General features: G+C 48.1%; 1 protein-coding gene across 1 annotated transcript in view; it reads left to right on the forward strand.

Annotated features, from left to right (window-relative positions):
* Positions 1 to 19,637, forward strand: part of ETNK2 (ethanolamine kinase 2) — a 195,774-nt gene that overhangs the window by 51,709 nt on the left and 124,428 nt on the right. The window contains exon 2 of the mRNA XM_063955257.1: positions 7,940 to 8,199. Coding sequence (XP_063811327.1) covers positions 7,940 to 8,199 — 260 coding nt within the window. The remainder of the gene's footprint in view (positions 1 to 7,939; positions 8,200 to 19,637) is intronic.

The following is a 19,637-nucleotide window of genomic DNA, read 5'->3' on the forward strand; positions in this document are numbered from 1 at the left end:
TATCAGGGACACATAGGGAGCAATTAGGGGTGTATCAGGGACACATAGGGAGCAGTCGGGGTGTATCAGGGACACATAGGGGGAAGTCGGGGTGTATCAGGGACACATAGGGAGCAATCAGGGGTGTATCAGGGACACATAGGGAGCAGTCGGGGTGTATCAGGGACACATAGGGAGCAATCAGGGGTGTATCAGGGACACATAGGGAGCAATCAGGGGTGTATCAGGGACAAATAGGGAGCAGTTGGGGTGTATCAGAGACACATAGGGGGCAGTCGGGGTGTATCAGGGACACAGGGGGCAGTCGGGGTGTATCAGGGACACATAGGGGGCAGTCGGGGTGTATCAGGGACACATAGGGGGCAGTCGGGGTGTATCAGGGACACATAGGGGGAAGTCGGGGTGTATCAGGGACAGACAGGGGCAGTCGGGGTGTATCAGGGCCACATAGGGGCAGTCGGGGTGTATCAGGGACACATAGGGGGCAGTCGGGGTATATAAGGGACACATAGGGAGCAGTCAGGGTGTATCAGGGAAATAAGGAGCCGTCAGATGTGCAGCATAATGTAGGGCATGGGGCTGTACTAGAGAAGCTGCTCTGGGTGTACTGTACATCAGGCAAGTAGAGACAGTGACAATGACTTACCTGAAGTAGTAGCAGTGCCAGTCTCGGTGCCCCCGGCCTCCTGTGTCCATTGATGGGGCTCCTGGAATGTTCACTCCCCGTGGCTGATCCTGTGAAGGGTGGAATCACTGACTTCCGCACCAACCAGATGATAGGTGTCTGAGCCGGGGGAGCTTTTGTAGAGAGGCGGCCACTTGTTCCTGGGAAGGGGTCAGCAAGCCACCTGCAAGTACATGGTAAGCTTAGCTAGCCCCAGCGATGTGCTCTGACGCCTGCTTATAGGAAATCAATGGCGAGCCGTCATTCTCATAGTAAAAATAGAAAATATACAAATGAAGTGCGCTGTCAGCGGCAGCCTGTACTGGGAAGGTCAGTTCCCGGGAATGGTATAGATACAAGAAAAATATGTACTGGCGCCGGCTGAAATCAAATGTGAGATGAAAAACCAAAGTGGTAAGGTTTAAAAATTATTATATTTAATGAACATTCATAAAAGAGGGGATATCTCACTCCTCTGAAAGTAAAACACTAGCAATTGCTGTATAGTAAAAAATGCACTTAGTAGGATCTCACTATATTAACCCTTTTAAAGATAAAGTCCACAATTCCTGGCTAGGACACTATTCCACATCTGCCCACAAGTTCAATTAGGTATAGATGATTTACCAGACTGGATTCCAAATAAGTCCCCTAGGTCTCTTTTGCAGTGGAGAACCAGATAGCAAGCGGGGATAAGTCCAAGTCAAAGAAGGAACTTGTGTCGGAATTTCATCCTAGTGGAAGCTGATAGGTCCAACATTTGCCAGGAGGTGGATGAGGGTGCTGGTATTTGTGGTCCTACAGGCTAAAAGCTCAACGCGTTTCGCTGGTCTGATGGGTGCCAGCTTCCTCAGGAAGCTGGCACCCATCAGACCAGCGAAACGCGTTGAGCTTTTAGCCTGTAGGACCACAAATACCAGCACCCTCATCCACCTCCTGGCAAATTTTGGACCTATCAGCTTCCACTAGGATGAAATTCCGACACAAGTTCCTTCTTTGACTTGGACTTATCCCCGCTTGCTATCTGGTTCTCCACTGCAAAAGAGACCTAGGGGACTTATTTGGAATCCAGTCTGGTAAATCATCTATACCTAATTGAACTTGTGGGCAGATGTGGAATAGTGTCCTAGCCAGGAATTGTGGACTTTATCTTTAAAAGGGTTAATATAGTGAGATCCTACTAAGTGCATTTTTTACTATACAGCAATTGCTAGTGTTTTACTTTCAGAGGAGTGAGATATCCCCTCTTTTATGAATGTTCATTAAATATAATAATTTTTAAACCTTACCACTTTGGTTTTTCATCTCACATTTGATTTCAGCCGGCGCCAATACATATTTTTCTTATTCTCATAGTAAAGTTCCACCTCTGGCTCCTGCTGGCGGGTCCCAGGCTGCATGATAAGTAATATACTAAACGCCACCGGCACCCGGCCTTCTCCTCGGGCTCCAACAGCTCCGTCGCCGTGTCCTGCTTACATGGTTTGTGGTCCCAGGCGGGGGCAGGGGAGTGAGCGAGCGACGCTGGAGGTGCTGGTGGGAACATCCCCGGATATGTGGCTCTAACGGCAGATCTGACACCGGGTGAGCAGGGAATTGGTCCCCCTCACGGCGAGCGCACTGCACAGTCAACAGTCACTTCCTTCATTTTTTTGTTCCACTCAGCGCCGCCATTCAAGTGCTGGCGCCCATAGGCAGCTGCCTAAAGCTGCCTAAAGGTAGCACCGGCCCTGTGTGCGTAGATAAAAATAAAAAGTAAATCCCACAAAACATCACTACCCTCCCCCCCTCCCCCCCTCCCACATTACATTACACCATCCCCAAATAACTTCAATATACTGTACTATAATACAAGATAGTACACAACCCCATGATGGTGATACAACCCCCACACAATATTATTTACCAACCCACTCCCCTAAAGGTAATATTAATACAACACCCCTATATAATATTAATATACACCCCAAACCCTATATATATATATATATATATATATATATATAACACCCATCCCCCCACAGATCCTTACCTTTGATTGTGGTAGGCTGCAGTCTCTATATATTCCATCCCACGGGGCTGGCTGGGGAGAAATCATATATTCCCAAATAGATCAGAAAAGGGGCGTGGCCTCCGGCGTGAGGGGGCGGAGCCTCAGGAGGGGAGGAAGAATTTATGTATGCTGCAGTAGAGATTGGTGGCTGGTGCAGGGGGAGGGAGTGGCCATGCAAAGAGGGTAGGGGGGGAGCAGTCATCGGGTACTGCTGCTGCTGCTGCTGCAGACATGTCAGACTGTGACATGTCTGCATTCTCGGCCAGGCAGCAGCTGAAAAGGGTGAGGGCGTGCTTTCATATGAGCTGAAAGCACGCCCCATTCTAAAGCGGCACTTCTGTAAGGTGCCGCTTCTGCTGTGTTTTTTAACGGGCTTTCACTGCCCAGCGCATGGCCCCGCCTCCCTCTTCCTGCTCTCTCACAGTGACAGTCGGAGGCACCAATAGCGGTGCCTCCGAAACACATTTAACACAGGATTTTTTCAAGGAAAAAAATCTTAAAATAATATCTGCGCTAAAGCAGATACTTATGACACAGAATATGTGTCATAAGTATCTCTTTGTATTATTGCATTCATTAATGACAGGGGAGGCACTGCCTCCCCTGACTGCACGTCCCTGCTACTTACATGTTCCCATCTATCCTCCTCATCAAGCTTATCTGAGATTCGCGATACAGGAGTGTCATTACCAATTTCAGACGTTGTCGTGTGGACTCTCCACAGCACCGAGGGTGTTCACCAAGGTGATGGCGGAGATGATGGTCCTCCTTCGACAGAAAGGAGTCAATATAATTCTTTACCTGGACGATCTCCTGATAAAAGCAAGGTCCAGGGAAAAGTTGGTGCAGAACATTGCACTCTCCCTGACAGTACTTCAACAACACGGTTGGATCATAAATTTAAAAAAAAAGTCACAGTTGGAACCGACGACAAGATTATCCTTTATCGGGATGATACTGGACACAGAAGTACAGAGGGTATTTCTTCCAGTGGAAAAGGCTCTGGAAATTCAGAGAATGGTCAAACAAATTCTGAAACCAACAAGAGTGTCGATTTATCAATGCATTTGGTTGTTGGGAAAGATGGTAGCGGCCTACGAGGCCATACAGTTTGGCCGGTTCCATGCCAGAGTATTCCAGTGGGACCTGTTGGACAAGTGGTCCGGATCCCACCTACACATGCACCGGAAGATAATCCTGTCATCCAAAGCCAGAATATCGCTCCTGTGGTGGCTACACAGTTCTCACCTACTAGAGGGACGCAGGTTCGGGATTCAGGACTGGGTCCTAGTAACCACGGATGCAAGTCTCCGAGCCTGGGGTGCAGTCACGCAGGGAGAAAGCTTCCAAGGAAGATGGTCAAGTCAGGAAACCTGTCTTCACATAAACGTTTTGTAGTTGAGAGCCATTTACAACGGCCTTTTACAAGCGGGGCATCTTCTTCAAGATCAACCCATACAGATCCAGTCGGACAATGTAACAGAAGTCGCATACATAAACCGTCAGGGCGGAACGAAAAGCAGAGCGGCGATGGCAGAGGTGACAAAGATCCTCCTCTGGGCAGAAAGACATGCAAGAGCTCTGTCGGCAATTTTCATTCCGGGAGTGGACAACTGGGAAGCAGACTTCCTCAGCAGACACGATCTCCATCCAGGAGAATGGGGCCTCCACCAAGAAGTCTTCGCAGAGGTGACAGGTCTTTGGGGAGTTCCTCAAGTAGACATGATGGCATCTCGTCTCAACAAGAAGCTTCAGAGATATTGTTCCAGGTCAAGAGACCCTCAAGCAATAGCAGTGGATGCACTGGTGACCCAGTGAGTGTTTCGGTCGGTGTATGTCTTCCCTCCACTTCCACTAACACCAAAAGTGCTCAAGATCGTGAGAAGAATAAGGGTTCGAGCGATCCTCATTGTCCCAGACTGTCCAAGTAGAGCTTGGTATCCAGATCTCCAGGAGTTGCTAATAGAAGATCCTCGGCCTCTTCCTCTTCGCTAGGACCTGCTGCAGCAGGGGCCGTGCGTGTATCCAGACTTATCGTGGCTACGTTTGACGGCATGGCTGTTGAGCGCCGGATCCTAGCCCGAAAGGGTATTCCAAAAGAAGTCATTCCCACTCTGATTCAGGCCAGGAAAGGAGTTACGTCTAAACATTACCACCGAATTTGGAGAAAATATGTGTCTTGGTGTGAATCCAAGAAGGCTCCTACGGAAGAATTTCAGTTTGGACGTTTTCTCCATTTTTTGCAGGCAGGTGTGGATGCAGGCCTAAGATTGGGTTCAATCAAGGTCCAGATTTCGGCCTTGTCCGTTTTCTTTCAGAAACAATTGGCCTCTCTTCCAGAAGTTCAGACGTTCGTAAAAAGGGGTTCTGCACATCCAACCTCCATTTGTGCCTCCAGTGGCACCATGGGATCTTAACGTGGTGTTGCAGTTCCTTCAATCGGATTGGTTTGAACCTCTACAGGAGATAGAGTTGAAGTTTCTCACTTGGAAAGTGGTCATGCTGTTGGCCTTGGCATCTGCAAGGAGGGTGTCTGAGTTAGGGGCCTTGTCTCACAAGAGTCTTGACTTGATCTTCCATGAAGATAGGGCTGAGTTAAGAACTTGTCAGCAATTTCTTCCGAAGGTGGTTTCTTCTTTCCATATAAACTAACCTATTGTGGTGCCAGTGGCTACTGACACCTTTGCTGCGTCAAAGTCTGTGGATGTGGTCAGAGCTTTGAAAATTTATATCGCAAGAACAGCTCGGATACAGAAAACAGAGGCTCTGTTTGTCATGTATGCTCCCAACAAGATTGGGTGTCCTGCTTCTAAGCAGACCATTGCGCGCTGGATCAGAGGTACGATTCTGCACGCTCATTCCACGGCAGGATTGCCGATACCGAATTTGGTGAATGCTTATTCTACTAGAAAGGTGGGCTCATACTGGGCGGCTGCCCAGGGGGTCTCGGCGTTACAATTTTGCCGAGCAGCTACTTGGTCAGGGGCAAACACGTTTGCTAAGTTTTACAAGTTTGACACCTTGGCCGATGAGGACCTCAAGTTTGGTCAATCGGTGCTGCAGGGTCATCCGCACTCTCCCGCCCGTACTGGAGCTTTAGTATAACCCCATGGTACTGAAGTGGACCCCAGCATCCTCTAGGACGTATGAGAAAACAGGATTTTAATACCTACTGGTAAATCCTTTTCTCCTAGTCCGTAGAGGATGCTGGGCACCCAGCCCAGTGCGTACTTTACCTGCAGTTGTTATTTTGTTAAAAATGTTTTCAGCACGGTTGTTGTAATGTTCATGCCCGTTGGCATGTGTTTTGATGAATGCCATGTGTGCGGCATGGTTGAGGTGTGAGCTGGTATGAATTTAACTTAAAAGTAAATCCTTTCCTCGAAATGTCCGTCTCCCTGGGCACAGTTCCTATACTGAGGTCTGGAGGAGGGGCATAGAGGGAAGAGGCAGTTCACACTCTAGAAAAGTCTTAAAGTGCCCATGGCTCCTGCGGAACCGTCTATACCCCATGGTACTGAAGTGGACCCCAGCATCCTCTACGGACTAGGAGTAAAGGAATTACCGGTAGGTATTAAAATCCTGTTTTAAAAACGTTTTTAAATATGGTTACCCTAAGTTATGCTTACATATGTCAGATATATCCCAAGTATATATTATATATACTAATGATACAGACCTAAATGCATCTTGCAACTTTTGAATATATACATGGAAATGTGTTTTAGTTATACCTCTTCTGATCATTTTGCAGCATCAACCTGCATTCAGTACAGAGGCTATGGAAGGGATGTAGACTAGCATAACTTTAGCTGTGCTTTTATATAGAATCAATAACACAGCATACAGTAGTACTACAATTTTAAAATTCACGTCATGTTTTGGGCCTTCCAAGAAGATAATAATACTGATAAGCAGTCAATCACTTGGAGGTATAAAGCTTATATCCTATAGTAATACTGTAGGCGTTGGCAAATTAAAACTGCCCCATGGCTGCTAAAACCCCATTCCCCAAGCAACTATCTTGGTTAATTAGACAATCGCCTAGTAGTCTATTTCATGTTCATACACATAACATGTGCTCAAGTATCCATCATACTTCTCTTCTCTATGTTATGTCATGTATTGTATTTTGTCTGAGAGCTGTGGTTATCGGAAACAAATTCCTTGTGTATTATGTACTGATATACTTGCCAATAAACTGATTCTGATTCCACATACCTTTTATTATACACACTTCTTTTACATCTACTGCAGACCACTTCAGAATGCACAGCATTGAATATACAGACACATCTCTAACCCCAAACTCATCTTTTTTATGTTTATTATTCACCAGTATTCACAAGTGAGTTTGAGTTGGGAGTTTTTGTGTCTACTTGGAAGTCTACTCCTCATGCGGTTGCCTCAAACTGCCTTATTATAACTTGTCAATGGATGTACAGACTCGCACAATAAACAAACTAACCTGAATATAGTGTATGGCTTGTTTTGTGCATCTTTTACACAGTCCATTCATGAGTATGAAAAAGACTTTTCAACCCTGGCATAGTAGCCCCTTAAACAGGAAAGAAAGGTCAAACAACCATTCTAAAAAATTTTTTTTGGCATTTGTCCAAAATTTCTGAACACGCTGTCCCAAATTAAAAGCACACTTCTATATTGTTCAAAGGCAAACATGCCCCAGGGACCTGATAAAATCATTCTTCCGAGGGTGGGACTGATGCAGCCAATCAGCTTCCAGTGTGGTGGGTATTACCGGCATTTAGCCATAAAGATTGGAGGTGACAATGCAATGGAGATAAAAACCAGAAAATAACTTACATAAAATAGTGGAACACATTCAACTGAAATATACAAGGGCGACACCACCTGTTGTCAATGTAAGAAAGTTTCTAAAGACCAGATTTTATGGTGTGTATTGAAAAAAAGGCCTCATGCAATTACACAGACAATACATATTTATCAAAAGCAGTTTAGCTATAGACACAGCTCTGCACATGCGGTTTCATATCTGTAATGTAATGTTATAATGACAACTAAATTGGAAAGCACTTTATATTTTAAAGCTACAATAGATATTCATTATCAAATTAGATCATTAGAATTTCAGATGTGATTTTAAGATCCACTCAGGCAGGCAACATGTACTGGTAGAAAACGTCTTAATACAATTATTAATAACTGAACATACTTAATTACTTTCTTTCGCAATTGTGCAGTTGTTCACTGATGGCATCACCAACAAGTTGCTGGCCTGCTACGTGGATACAAGTATGAAAGACGCAGTACTAGTGCGCATCTATGGCAAGCGGACTGAGCTGTTTGTGGATCGTGAGGACGAAGTTACAAGCTTCCAATTGCTGCGCACTCATGGTTGTGCTCCTGAGTTATACTGTACTTTTCAAAATGGCCTCTGCTATCAGTTCATGCATGGCTTAGCACTTGGACCAGAACACGTGCGCCAACCTCATATATTACGGTAACATTTGGTGTTAAAACAGCAGACAGTGGGTTATCTTTAATAATATATAATGTAATAAAGCAAAACGGGTCTGAAAGATTGCGTCAACGAAGGATTTGTTCTCTCGTAGACCACAGAGTTAGGAACAACTCCAGCTAAAGGGTGCAAATTTGAACCAGCACAAATCCTATAGTAGAAAGGGGTACAAATGTAATTCTATTTTTATATAACCAGATTTTGCATTTAATAGAAAAATACAGAGCAGCTTTACTTTTATAGTCTGATTTAGGAATGAGTGGGATGGTGATGAATACCGGCGGTCTCTTGACTGCCGGTTACATAACTACATCCCATGATGACAGGCCTTTTACATTTTAAGTTTGCCAAAATGGTTTTGCAAGATACAATATCTGGATTTACTCCTAACTCTAAATGAGGCTTATTATTACCTAATGAATCATACTAGGTATTCATACTACTGTACATCATGCACAGGGGTTAGTCAAACCATCCTGCTGCCTGACATGTAACTTTAATATTTACTATCTGCTTGTCATGGACTCTAAGGACTGTAGAGGGAGAGTAGGTTAGAGATGTAGGTGGGACAGAGCGGATGAGTGTTGTAGGTGACGGTAAAGAGTTTAAATAGAATTCTGAAGGACATAGGGGGCTGGTATAGGGACTGCCAGAGAGGGGAGGCTGAAGCAGAGCAGTTTGAAAGAAAGGTCATGAACAGCATTAAGGAGTGTTTGAATAGGAGAGATACAGGTGAAACAGAAAAAAATGTTGTAATAGTGGTGATATAAGGGAGTGAACCAGTGTTTTGGTAGCATCAAAAGAGAGGAATGGTCTAATCCTGGTAATCGTATGGAGAGAGAACCAACAGGAATGGGTGAGGGACTGGAGTAGCCCAGTAACGCCCTGGCGGTAGACCATATTGTTAATACAGAAGAGGTTAGGTGGGGTGAAAATGCAGGAAGACAATGAGTTCAGTGTTCTACACATTAAGCATTAGGAGGAAGCTTTGAGACATCCAGAAAGAGGCAGTAGAAACACCAGAAAAACAAGAGAGAGGGAATGGGAAAAGGTACCGGGAGGTGTTTTTTTTACCGGGAGTTGAGAATGATGAAGAACTGCTTGAGTCAGGGGGTAGTTGAAGGCCTTGAAAATTACTGTTTGGCTAGAGAGGGCAAAACTATAGGAAGAAAGAATTTAAAGGAAGTAAACAAGAGACTGAGATAATGTGGGAGCATTTATGGAGGAAGCAGTTCAGTTTGTATTGTCAGGGTTATAGCTATAATCTGGTGTGTTCTGTCTCCAACATTTATGCACAGTGGAAGCTGGGGTGCATACCGCAATAGCTACCTCTGCTAGGAGGAGGAACTCATCGCCAAGGATGTGGTAAGTAAGGGGAGGGGTGAAGCAGCATAGAGGTGAGGTTTATCAGAGCTTGAAGATGGATAAAGTGGAAAGAGTACCGACCAATCAGCTCCTGTAGTTTTACAGGCTATGGGGGACATTTACTAAGCAGTGATAAGAGCGGAGAAGTGAGCCAGTGGAGAAGTTGCCCCATCAACCAATCAACAGCTCTGTATCATTTTATAGTATGCAAATTATAGATGTTACTTCAGTGCTGATTGGTTGCCTTGGACAACTTCTCCACTGGCTCACTTCTCCGCGCTTATCACTGCTTAGTAAATGTCCTCCTTAGTTTGAAAAATTACAGGAGCTGATTGCTTGGTACTTTATTTCTCTCCCCTTTATCTCTCTCCAAGCTTTGATAAATTTACCCCTAAGAGAGGTGAGTCTGGACCAGGGGTGCATCAAGATAAGAGGGTGCCCAGATGGAGAATGCACAGCCAGCAGCATAGTGTGTGTGAGCTGTGAAGCGCTAGTAAACTGTAGCGCTGTATGCCTCTGGGAAAATGGAACAGTGGACATTTTCCCTGTGATTTTCTTATTGTGCATGGTCAAAACATCAGGAAAATGGCCACAGCGCCATTTTCCTGGTCATTTGCAGCACTATCCCTGCTGGCGCTGGACTCTGGAGAGGTAAGTATTGAATAAATGGGTGTAGATTGTGCAGTGTGGGCCCCCTGGACCCAGGGGTCTGGATGCACCGCACACACTGCACCCATTCTATATACGCCACTGGTCTGGACAGAGCAGAAGACAGGGAGGGGAAAGACAGTATGTATGTGTGGCTGAGGGAGGCAGAGTGGGACAGAAGCTTGCAAAGAGGGGGCTGAGCAGGACAGAACAGAGGAAGAACTGCTGATAGGGTTGTGGGCAGAACAGCACGCTGAAACATATGATGGGCCCATTTTCTAGTATAATATAATTAGACATTTTTTTATTTCCAATAAAAGTGATGCAATAGCAAAATGTCAAAAATTGCGTTCCTTCTAAAGCACAAACCCCATGCAGTAGCAAAAACTGTCGTTTATGGATGCAATAAAGGTTGTGAAAGAGCCCCATTAATGTTTTTTTTAACACAGATAAAAAGTATTAAATCTGTGTATCAGGAAGCAGTCAGAAAATATAAATGGTAAAAGAGGTGGGCCTTTCATCTCGTGGGAAGACAGTAAAACATTTATTGTACCTGAATCAAATTGAGCTAATGTTGTACCACTTTCTCACGTGCTCCCATTACATTTTCCATGGCAAAGTAGTTGTAAAATCAGTGAGTTGAGGGGGTATTTTGGATAAAAGGTGGAAACCCCTTGAAAAAAAATTTGTCTCTGGCTAATCTAGGCTTCTTAATATATAATTTCTCAATTAAATTGGCGCTTAAAATCTGGCTAAAATGGCGGACAAACGCCGCTGGACCGCCCAGCGAACGCCTGTGCCTGTCAATCAGGCAGAGGCGATCGCTGGTCCGATATGCCGATCGCATCTCTGGCATGCGCACTGTGGCACATGCACAGTTCAGACTTGATCGCCCGCTGTGCAAAAACACACAGCAGCGATCAGGTCTGAATTAGCCCCCATGTGCAGTGCAGGTGGGGCAGATATAACATGCAGAGAGAGTTAGATTTTGGTTTAAATTGAAATCTAAATTGCAGTGTAAAAATAAAGCAGCCAGTATTTACCCTGCACAGAAACAAAATAACCCACCCAAATCTAACTCTCTCTGCACATATTATATCAGCCCCACCTGCAGTGCACATGGTTTTACCCATTAAAGAAAGATTTTGCTGCTGCGATCAGGTCTCAATTAGGCCCTTGGTGCTGAATCACCAATGTCTTGGCACTTTGCAGATCCTACCTGTTTTATTAATTTATTTTATTCCTACCCACATTTTTAGCACTAATGTAATTCCAATGTCTAGCCAAAATCTAAACCTGTCCCACGTTGTAGTTTCAGTCTAATACCCCTTTCACACAGCACAAATAACCCGGTATCGACCCGGCGTATTGCCGTGTCGATACGGGTCGGCGTGCAGTGTGAAAGGGGCATAGCCGAAATCGCGGGTCACCTGACCTGGCAATTTAACCCGGGAACAAAGCAGTGTTATACCCGGGTTGAATACCGGGTCAGTGGATGCGTAAACGGGCTCCCGGGTCGATACGTCCCGGGACCCGTTTACTACAGCAGGGAGAGGCGGCACGGAGATGATCTCATCTCCCAGCGCCGCCGGCTCCGCCCCCCGCTGCTATGGAAACCCGCCCGGCATATTGCCGTGTCGGGAAAACCTGCAGCAGCGGCCAATGCCGGATCCCACCCGGGAAGGACCCGTTTCCAATTCCCGGGTGGGATCCGGCATTGGCAGTGTGAAAGGGGTATAACTTTAGTCGAAGCAGGTAAATCATACCGCAATATTAGCACTTGTAGCAGTGGGATGCAGTCAGTTTACCTCCAATCAAAATCCCGACGTTCTAAATCCCGACACCCATTGACCGATGGTCAAAATCCCGACAAGGACGAAATACCGACACGGACTAAATACCGACATTTAAAATACCGACAAGGTCAAAATACCGACATGTAAAATGCCGACAGGTCTAAATACCGACACGAGTTTTTCATGATTTTTTTCATTGAAACCGACTTGTTCATACTTTACCGTCCCAGTGGACCTGGAGGGGGAATATAATAGTGTGCCGAGCGCAGCGAGGCACCGTGCCCGAAGCATGGCGAGCGCAGCGAGCCATGCGAGGGGACGCGGTACACTTTATATGGTGTCCATGTTGATTTATGTCGACATACACACAAAAAAATAAAAATGCATGTCGGTATTTCGACCTGTCGGCATTTTACATGTCGGTATTTTGACCTTGTCGGTATTTTAAATGTCGGTATTTAGTCCGTGTCGGTATTTCGACCTTGTCGGGATTTTGACCATCGGTCAATGGGTGTCGGGATTTAGACCGTCGGGATTTTGATTGGAGGTATTTCATACCAATCCCGCAGTGGGATGCAGTCAGTTTACCTCCAATCAAAATCCCGACGGTATATAATATAATAGTTTGTGTTGAAATTCTGGTACATTGGGGGTAATTCCAAGTTGATCGCAGCAGGAATTTAGTTAGCAATTGGGCAAAACCATGTGCACTGCAGGGGAGGCAGATATTACATGTGCAGAGAGAGTTAGATTTGGGTGGGTTATTTTATTTCTGTGCAGGGTAAATACTGGCTGCTTTATTTTTACACTGCAAATTAGATTGCAGATTGAACACACCCCACCCAAATCTAACTCTCTCTGCACATGTTAAATCTGCCTCCCCTGCAGTGCACATAGTTTTGCCCAATTGCTAACTAAATTTCTGCTGCGATCAACTTGGAATTACCCCCATTATACTGTAGTTTATAGATACAGTCATCTCTTTGCTTGTTGAAGTGATGTGGGATAAGAAGCCTATTTTACAGTTGCTTTAACAGTGCCACACATGTGACCAATTTGCATAGCCTTGGGTCTGTTCTCTCTCTCCCACTGCAGTTTAGCACATGAATAAATCACATATTTATTTTTCTGTGATATACAGCTTTACTGACTTACTGAGCTTTGCAAGACCTTCTGGTCTCAGAGAGAGCAAAGGTGGTTCATTGATATCCGAGTCCTGAAGTAAAAAACACATGCAGGCTATTCCTCCTATTATAGGAAATCCCTGTTTGTCAAGAATAATCAGGGCCATATTAACAATGAGGCGGGTGGAGCTGCAGCTCCAGGCACCACCATCAAAATAGGTCCACAGTATCTGCATTCCTGCTGCAGCCAAGAAATTAATTTTCCTGCTACAGCAGCGTGACAGTCTGACACACCGCCCCTATAGGTGGTCCTAGTAGTACAATGAGTTAAGGTGTGTACACATGGTGAGATAAATCTGTAAGACTATAGTCAAAATCTTAAGGAAAGTTAGTGCATATCTCAAGGTGATAGGCAGCTTGCGATACCGATTCGATCCCGATGCGCCTTCCTGTGGGGTCGTTATCGCAAGGCTAGATAGACTGTGCAGGCAAGTCAATCTTGACTATCTAGTGTACTATCTAGTCAGGGCCGGTTCTCTGACTTTTTGCGCCCTGGGCAGGTAGTAGGGGGCGTGGCTTCAAACAGGGGGCGTTGTCAGTTACGTGCCCTGTACAGTAGTAGTGCAGCTGAAATGCTGTGTGGTGCGCGATGACGTCATCGCGCACTGCACAGCAAAGGTCCTCTCCACGAAGGGAAACTAGACGAGTAGCGTCTAGTTCCCTTCGTGGAGAGGACCTTTGCTGTGCGGTGCGCGATAACGTCATCGCGCACCGCATAGTAAAGGTCCTCTCCACGAAGGGAAACTAGACGCTATGCGTCTAGTTCCCTTCACAGCGGGACGCCCTTCACAGCGGGACGCAGCGGCAGCGGGACACAGTGGGCAGCGGGGGGCACAGCAGTAGCGGATCTTGCCATGGTGCGGCGCCCTCCGGATGGCGCTGGCGCCCTCCGGTTGGCGGCGCCCCGGGAAAAAGTCCTGCTTGCCCGTGGCAAGATCCGCTACTGTATCTAGTACAAAGTATAGTCAAAATTGGCACTTAGAATCGTACATGGACAAAATATCAAGCACAGATAGTCAAAATCTGTACTATCTGTGCTATCTGTGCTCTGGGGGAGTTCAGGGGAAATTGCATAGTCAAAATTGGGCATAGCAAGGATCTCACCGTGTGTACACACCTTTAGGGATGACCATCGACCTTTGATCATTCCTAATAATCGGTGGTTTACGGCCGATGTCGAATAGTTTTGCAATCGATGGGAGAGAACCAGATGGTTTCTCTCCATCGATGGCTTAGCCTAAACGAATAGTTTTTTTTTTTTTTAAAGATGCTGGGACACTGAGCATAGCTCCGCCCCCAGCACTCGTGAAGCCCCGCCCCGGTCTGTGAATAGCCCGCGGGTCATTTACAGACACAACAGGGATGGCCATCGATGAGTGAAACCATCGATGGTCTCCCATAGCATAGTTAGTGACCATCAATGGCCACTCACAGTTTCGCCATCATTGGCGATCCCTACAGTGACTCATACTGCTGGCCGAGTGGCTCCAAATGCCAGCAGGTAGTCACGCTTCCGTAAGCCGCTTGAGCAGGGGATAAAGGAACTCAGCAAGGGGCGGGGCTACACAGACCCAGTGGACGGAGCTACGTGGGAATCCGGCTGCCTGCTGCTAATATAGCTGGAGGAGAGGAGATGCTACTGCACAGTGCACATCCAGGGCCGGCCCCAACCAGTGAGACTGCACTCTGCTGCAGTGTAAGGTAAAGAGAGAGTGGACGGAATTGTATGTGTGCGTGTGACTTGTGTATCTGTTGTGTGAGCCTATGTGTGTGTGTGTGTGTGTGTGTGTGTGTGTGTGTGTGTGTGTGACTTCCATGTTAACTTTTTATGTGTGTCTTGCATGTGACCTTCTGAAGGGGATAGAGTTTAAAAAAGAGCATTAGTGAGGAAGTGTGTAAGGTAGTGTGTGAGTGATACAGCACTGGGGGAGGGAGTGCGTGAGTGTGATTCAGGTTAGGCCACTGGGAGAGGGAGTGTGGGAATGTGATACAGGGCAGGCCGCGGGGGCCAGGAGTGTGTCAGTGTGATAGAGCACAGGCTGCGGGAACAGGGAGTGTGTGAGTGTGATACAGAGCAGGCCGCTGGAGGAGGGAGTGTGTCAGTGTGATAAAGCGTAAGCCGCGGGAACAGGGAGTCTGTGTGTGATAGAGCACAGGGCGTGAGGGGAGGGAGTGTGTGAGTGTGATACAGGGCAGGCCGCTGGGGGAGAGAATGCGTGAGTGTGATACAGTGCAGGCTGCGGGGGGGGGGAGTGCGTGAGTGTGATACAGGGCAGACTGCGTGGGAGGGAGTTTGTGAATGTGATACAGGGCAGGCTGCGGGGGGGAGGGAGTTTGTGAGTGTGATACAGGGCAGGCTGTGGGGGGAGGGAGTGCGTGACTGTGATACAGGGCAGGCTGCGAGGGCAGGAAGTGTGTCAGTGTGATAGAGTGCAGGCCGCGGGGACAGGGAGTGTGTCAGTGCGATAGAGTGCATGGTGTGACGGGAGGGAGTGCGTGAGTGTGATACAGGGCAGGCCGCCGTGGGAGTGAGTGTCAGTGTGATTAAGGATGGAGAGGGTGACCTTCCGGCACCCCGCCGGCTTGCTCTAATCAAATAACTGGAGACGAGACTGGTAATTTTGTGCAAAGAATAAATGGTCACAGCTTTATTTCCACCTAATACCAAAAAACACACCATTGCAGGGTAAAAAGGAGAGGAAGCAGTGCACGGCTCTCCCGCTGTTTCGAGAAACGACTGGGGCGTGCCTTACCGGCGACGGCCACGCCCCCTCCCCGCCTGAGGCGTACCCGGCACGCCCTTGCGGGCCGACGGACAGCGCCCCCTGCGCCGGGGGACCAGCTACCATGCGCATAACACCCTACCACGGCGCGCAACCCGTATGGCCCCTGCCGCATTTAGCTGGAACCAGGCATACGGCCTACTAATTGGTGACTTATGCGAGGCATTCTGACAATCCCCCCTTACCATGCCTTGTGCACCACTCCTTCCCCACCACACGAGGTCCCAGCGACCTGCGGACCGAAGCCCCACCCTGCTCTACCACCGCAAACCCTCCAACGCATCCTGCAACGCATTGTTGAAGATATCAAGGCCTATGTCCGACAGGTGCACCCCATCGTGCCTGTAAAAACCCTCACATCTCCCTGCAAGGTCATTGTGGTGTATAACGCTTCCCCCATTGGCTGTGACCACTTTACCGATGGCCGCATTGACTTTCTTCCTAGCTCTGTCTATTCCGTGCCCTGACCTAGCCCCCCTCCAGGCTAGTCGCGGGATGATTTTTGACCAGACTATGCGCACGTTGCTCCACCGCCCTTTTATCCAGGCGATGTCCTCCCTGGCCTGCCTGATCAGGTCTAGCGACTTTGTTTTCCCGATATCGTTTCCCCCAAGGTGCAACACCAACACGTCGGGCTTTCCCAATGCCCGGTCGGCCTTGAGCCAGGCCTCCCTGGCCTGCTCCCATGCCATGCCCCTGTTGCCCAGCCAAAAAACTGCTGCCTCTTCTCGCCTCATCCCCAGCTGGCGCCCGTATGGTCTTCTTGCGGCCCGCACAGGTACCCAGAATATGTATGAATGGCCGAAGATCCAACACCACTTCCCGGCGATCCCTGCGAAGAATAGAGGAAGCGGGGGGGGGGGGTGTTAGGACAGTCGTCAATTCCCTTTATTGCGGCGGCGCCCTGGCCACCGGCCTGACGTAAGATTTGTAACTGTTTGACTTCCACCCCCATTTCCCCTTTGTCTCTTCGGCTGAGCATCCCTGGCTGGCGGCGGATGTTGCCGCGCCGATCCTAAATGAGTGGGTTCCGAACTTCCTCGGGTTCCAGCCTAACTCTTCGATGCATTTTTTAAATATGGCTGTGAACTGGAACCTGGTAAGTGCCGCCTGATCCACATGAATAAGGAAATTCTCGCTTCCTTTTGGCCTGACCTCCAAAAAAATTTGTACCGCCTCGATTGGACAGACTGTTGTGTCCGGGTGCCTGCCCAACTGGACCCATCTTCCCTTACCTATCTGGTCTCTTTTTGACTTGTGAATTTTGCACAAGACCGCGCCCTGCGTGGCCACTACGTTTCTTACCAACAGGCCTGTTCCGGCGGCCATTTTTGACTGCGCTACTAGCCTCCCGACCCGAAATGCTCCGCTAAACGCCATGATAAACGCTGCTTTAAACAGTTTTTCCTTGTACTCTCCGTTACATACTTTCACCACTATGTGAATAATGCTCTTAAGCCTCTCTATGGTTACTGGCTCCCGGGAGTCCGGTCTCCGTATCTCCACTCTGGCCCATCCCTTCATCACTGTGCGCACTACGAATGCCTTAGTTAGGTCCTCTTTCCCTAGCAACTTTGAAAAGAAAGATACCCCTGCCAGCCTGGTGTTTGCCACTGCCCTTGATGCTCCCTCCTCCTTACTCTTGCCTAAGAATTCCAACAATTGCTGCAGGGGCGTCTGGCCCTCTGAGCTTACATTCCCCTGGAACTGCTGCCATTTCTCCCATGCTGCCACGTACGCTTTCCAGGTCTTTGGCGCCAGGGACCTTTCCACCAGCTCGTTCAAACAGGCTCGGCTATCTGCCAAAGATGAGAAGGGCATGTTAAACCTTGGCCCCGCGCGAACGGCGCTGCCGTCCTAAACACCTCCCATTTCTGACGTGACAGTGCGTCCGCGATAACGTTCTCGACTCCTGGTACATGCTTTGCCCTGAATGTGATGTTGTGCCTCAAGCATGCCGCTACCAACCACCTCAGCAACCTAATCACTGGTGCGGACGAGGCAGATTGGCTGTTTATGGCCTGTACCACGCCCTTATTGTCGCACCAAAACTGTATGAACTTATTCTCTAGACTGCGGCCCCAAACCTCTACGGCTACCACTATAGGAAACAACTCCAAAGCTGCCAAGTTCTTAGTCAAACCGCTGTCCTTCCACCTTTGTGGCCATTCTTCTGCGCACCACTCTCCCTGCAAGTACGCTCCGAAGCCTTTGGCTCCTGCTGCGTCTGTGAACAGCTGCAGTGCATGGTTTGGCGATATCTTGCTCGGCCACATGCGCACCCCGTTAAACTGTTTCAAGAAATCCTGCCATACTAACAGATCTTCCTTCAATTCCCCGCTGATGCGGATGAAGTGATGTTTCTTCCTCACCCCCGCTGTTGCCCTTTCCATACGTCGCTTGAAAATCCGCCCCATAGGAATTACGCGACAAGCAAAATTCAGCGACCCTAGCAATGACTGCAACTGGCCCAAGGTAACTGACTTCGCTTGGGCGATTGCACTGATCTCTCGCTCCAACTTTTCGATTTTTTTCTGTTGGCAACCGGCACTCCATCTTCTCTGTGTCGATCTCTATACCTAGGTAAGAGATGACCTGTTTTGGGCCCTCAGTTTTCTCCCCCGCGATGGGGACTCCGAACTCGTTCAGCATCTTTGTAAGCTCTTGCAGCAACTGCGCGCACTGCTCAGACTGAGCTGGAACTGCCAGCAAGAACTCGTCCAGGTAGTGCGCTACTGCCCTACAGCCTGTCCGTGCTTCCAAGCACCAGTGCAAGAAGGAGCTGAAAATTTTGAATAACGCACAAGATTTTGCGCATCCCATAGGCAAACATTTGTCTACGAAATATTGGCCCTCAAACTGGAAACCCATAAGGTAAACACTGTCCGGATGCAGGGGGAGTAGCCTGAACGCTGACTCGATGTCCAGCTTCGCCAACAAGGCCCCTTTCCCTTGCCTCCTAACCATTTTTATCGCATGGTCAAACGACTGATAATGCACAGAGCACTGTTCTACGTCCAGGGCATCATTAACCAATGCCCCCTCCGGGAAAGATAGGTGTTGATTAAGTCTGAATTTTCCCGGTGCTTTCTTGGGAACTAACCCCAGCGGTGACACTACCAAATTTTCTATTGGGGGGGCCGCGAATGGCCCGGCCATCCTGCCCATCTCTAATTCTTTTCCAATTTTCTGTCGCGCCACCTGCGGCTGCTCCCTGATGGAATGAAGGTTCCTATTGTGGTCGCCCGGAAGGACGTCCCGTCTTATTGGGATCTTGAACCCTACTCTAAAACCTTCCTGCAACCGCTGGGCTTCTAAACGCTTGGGGTACCTGGCTAGCCATGCCTGCATACCCTCCAGCCTCACTGGGCTACTTGCTTTTGACAGGCACAAGCGCTCCGGATACCTTTTCCCCTCTCTCTCCCTGCCGGCCTTTTTTTTCTAAAGCAGTCTTTTGCCGGGTGACTTCCGCTGCAGTGTGTGCATGCGTGCTTGAATTTGCAGAAAACCCGTGTGCACCGGGTGTCATTGAAGGCGTAGCATTTGAGCATATCCTGTCTATGCATGCTAGGCCTCCCTGTCCCCTGCCTTTGCGCTGTCGCTTCTTTATCGCTAGCCCCTCTTGCCTGCGCCTTGAGCCACAG

This window comes from Pseudophryne corroboree, chromosome 2, assembly GCF_028390025.1.
Source record: "Pseudophryne corroboree isolate aPseCor3 chromosome 2, aPseCor3.hap2, whole genome shotgun sequence".
Taxonomy (NCBI): domain Eukaryota; kingdom Metazoa; phylum Chordata; class Amphibia; order Anura; family Myobatrachidae; genus Pseudophryne; species Pseudophryne corroboree.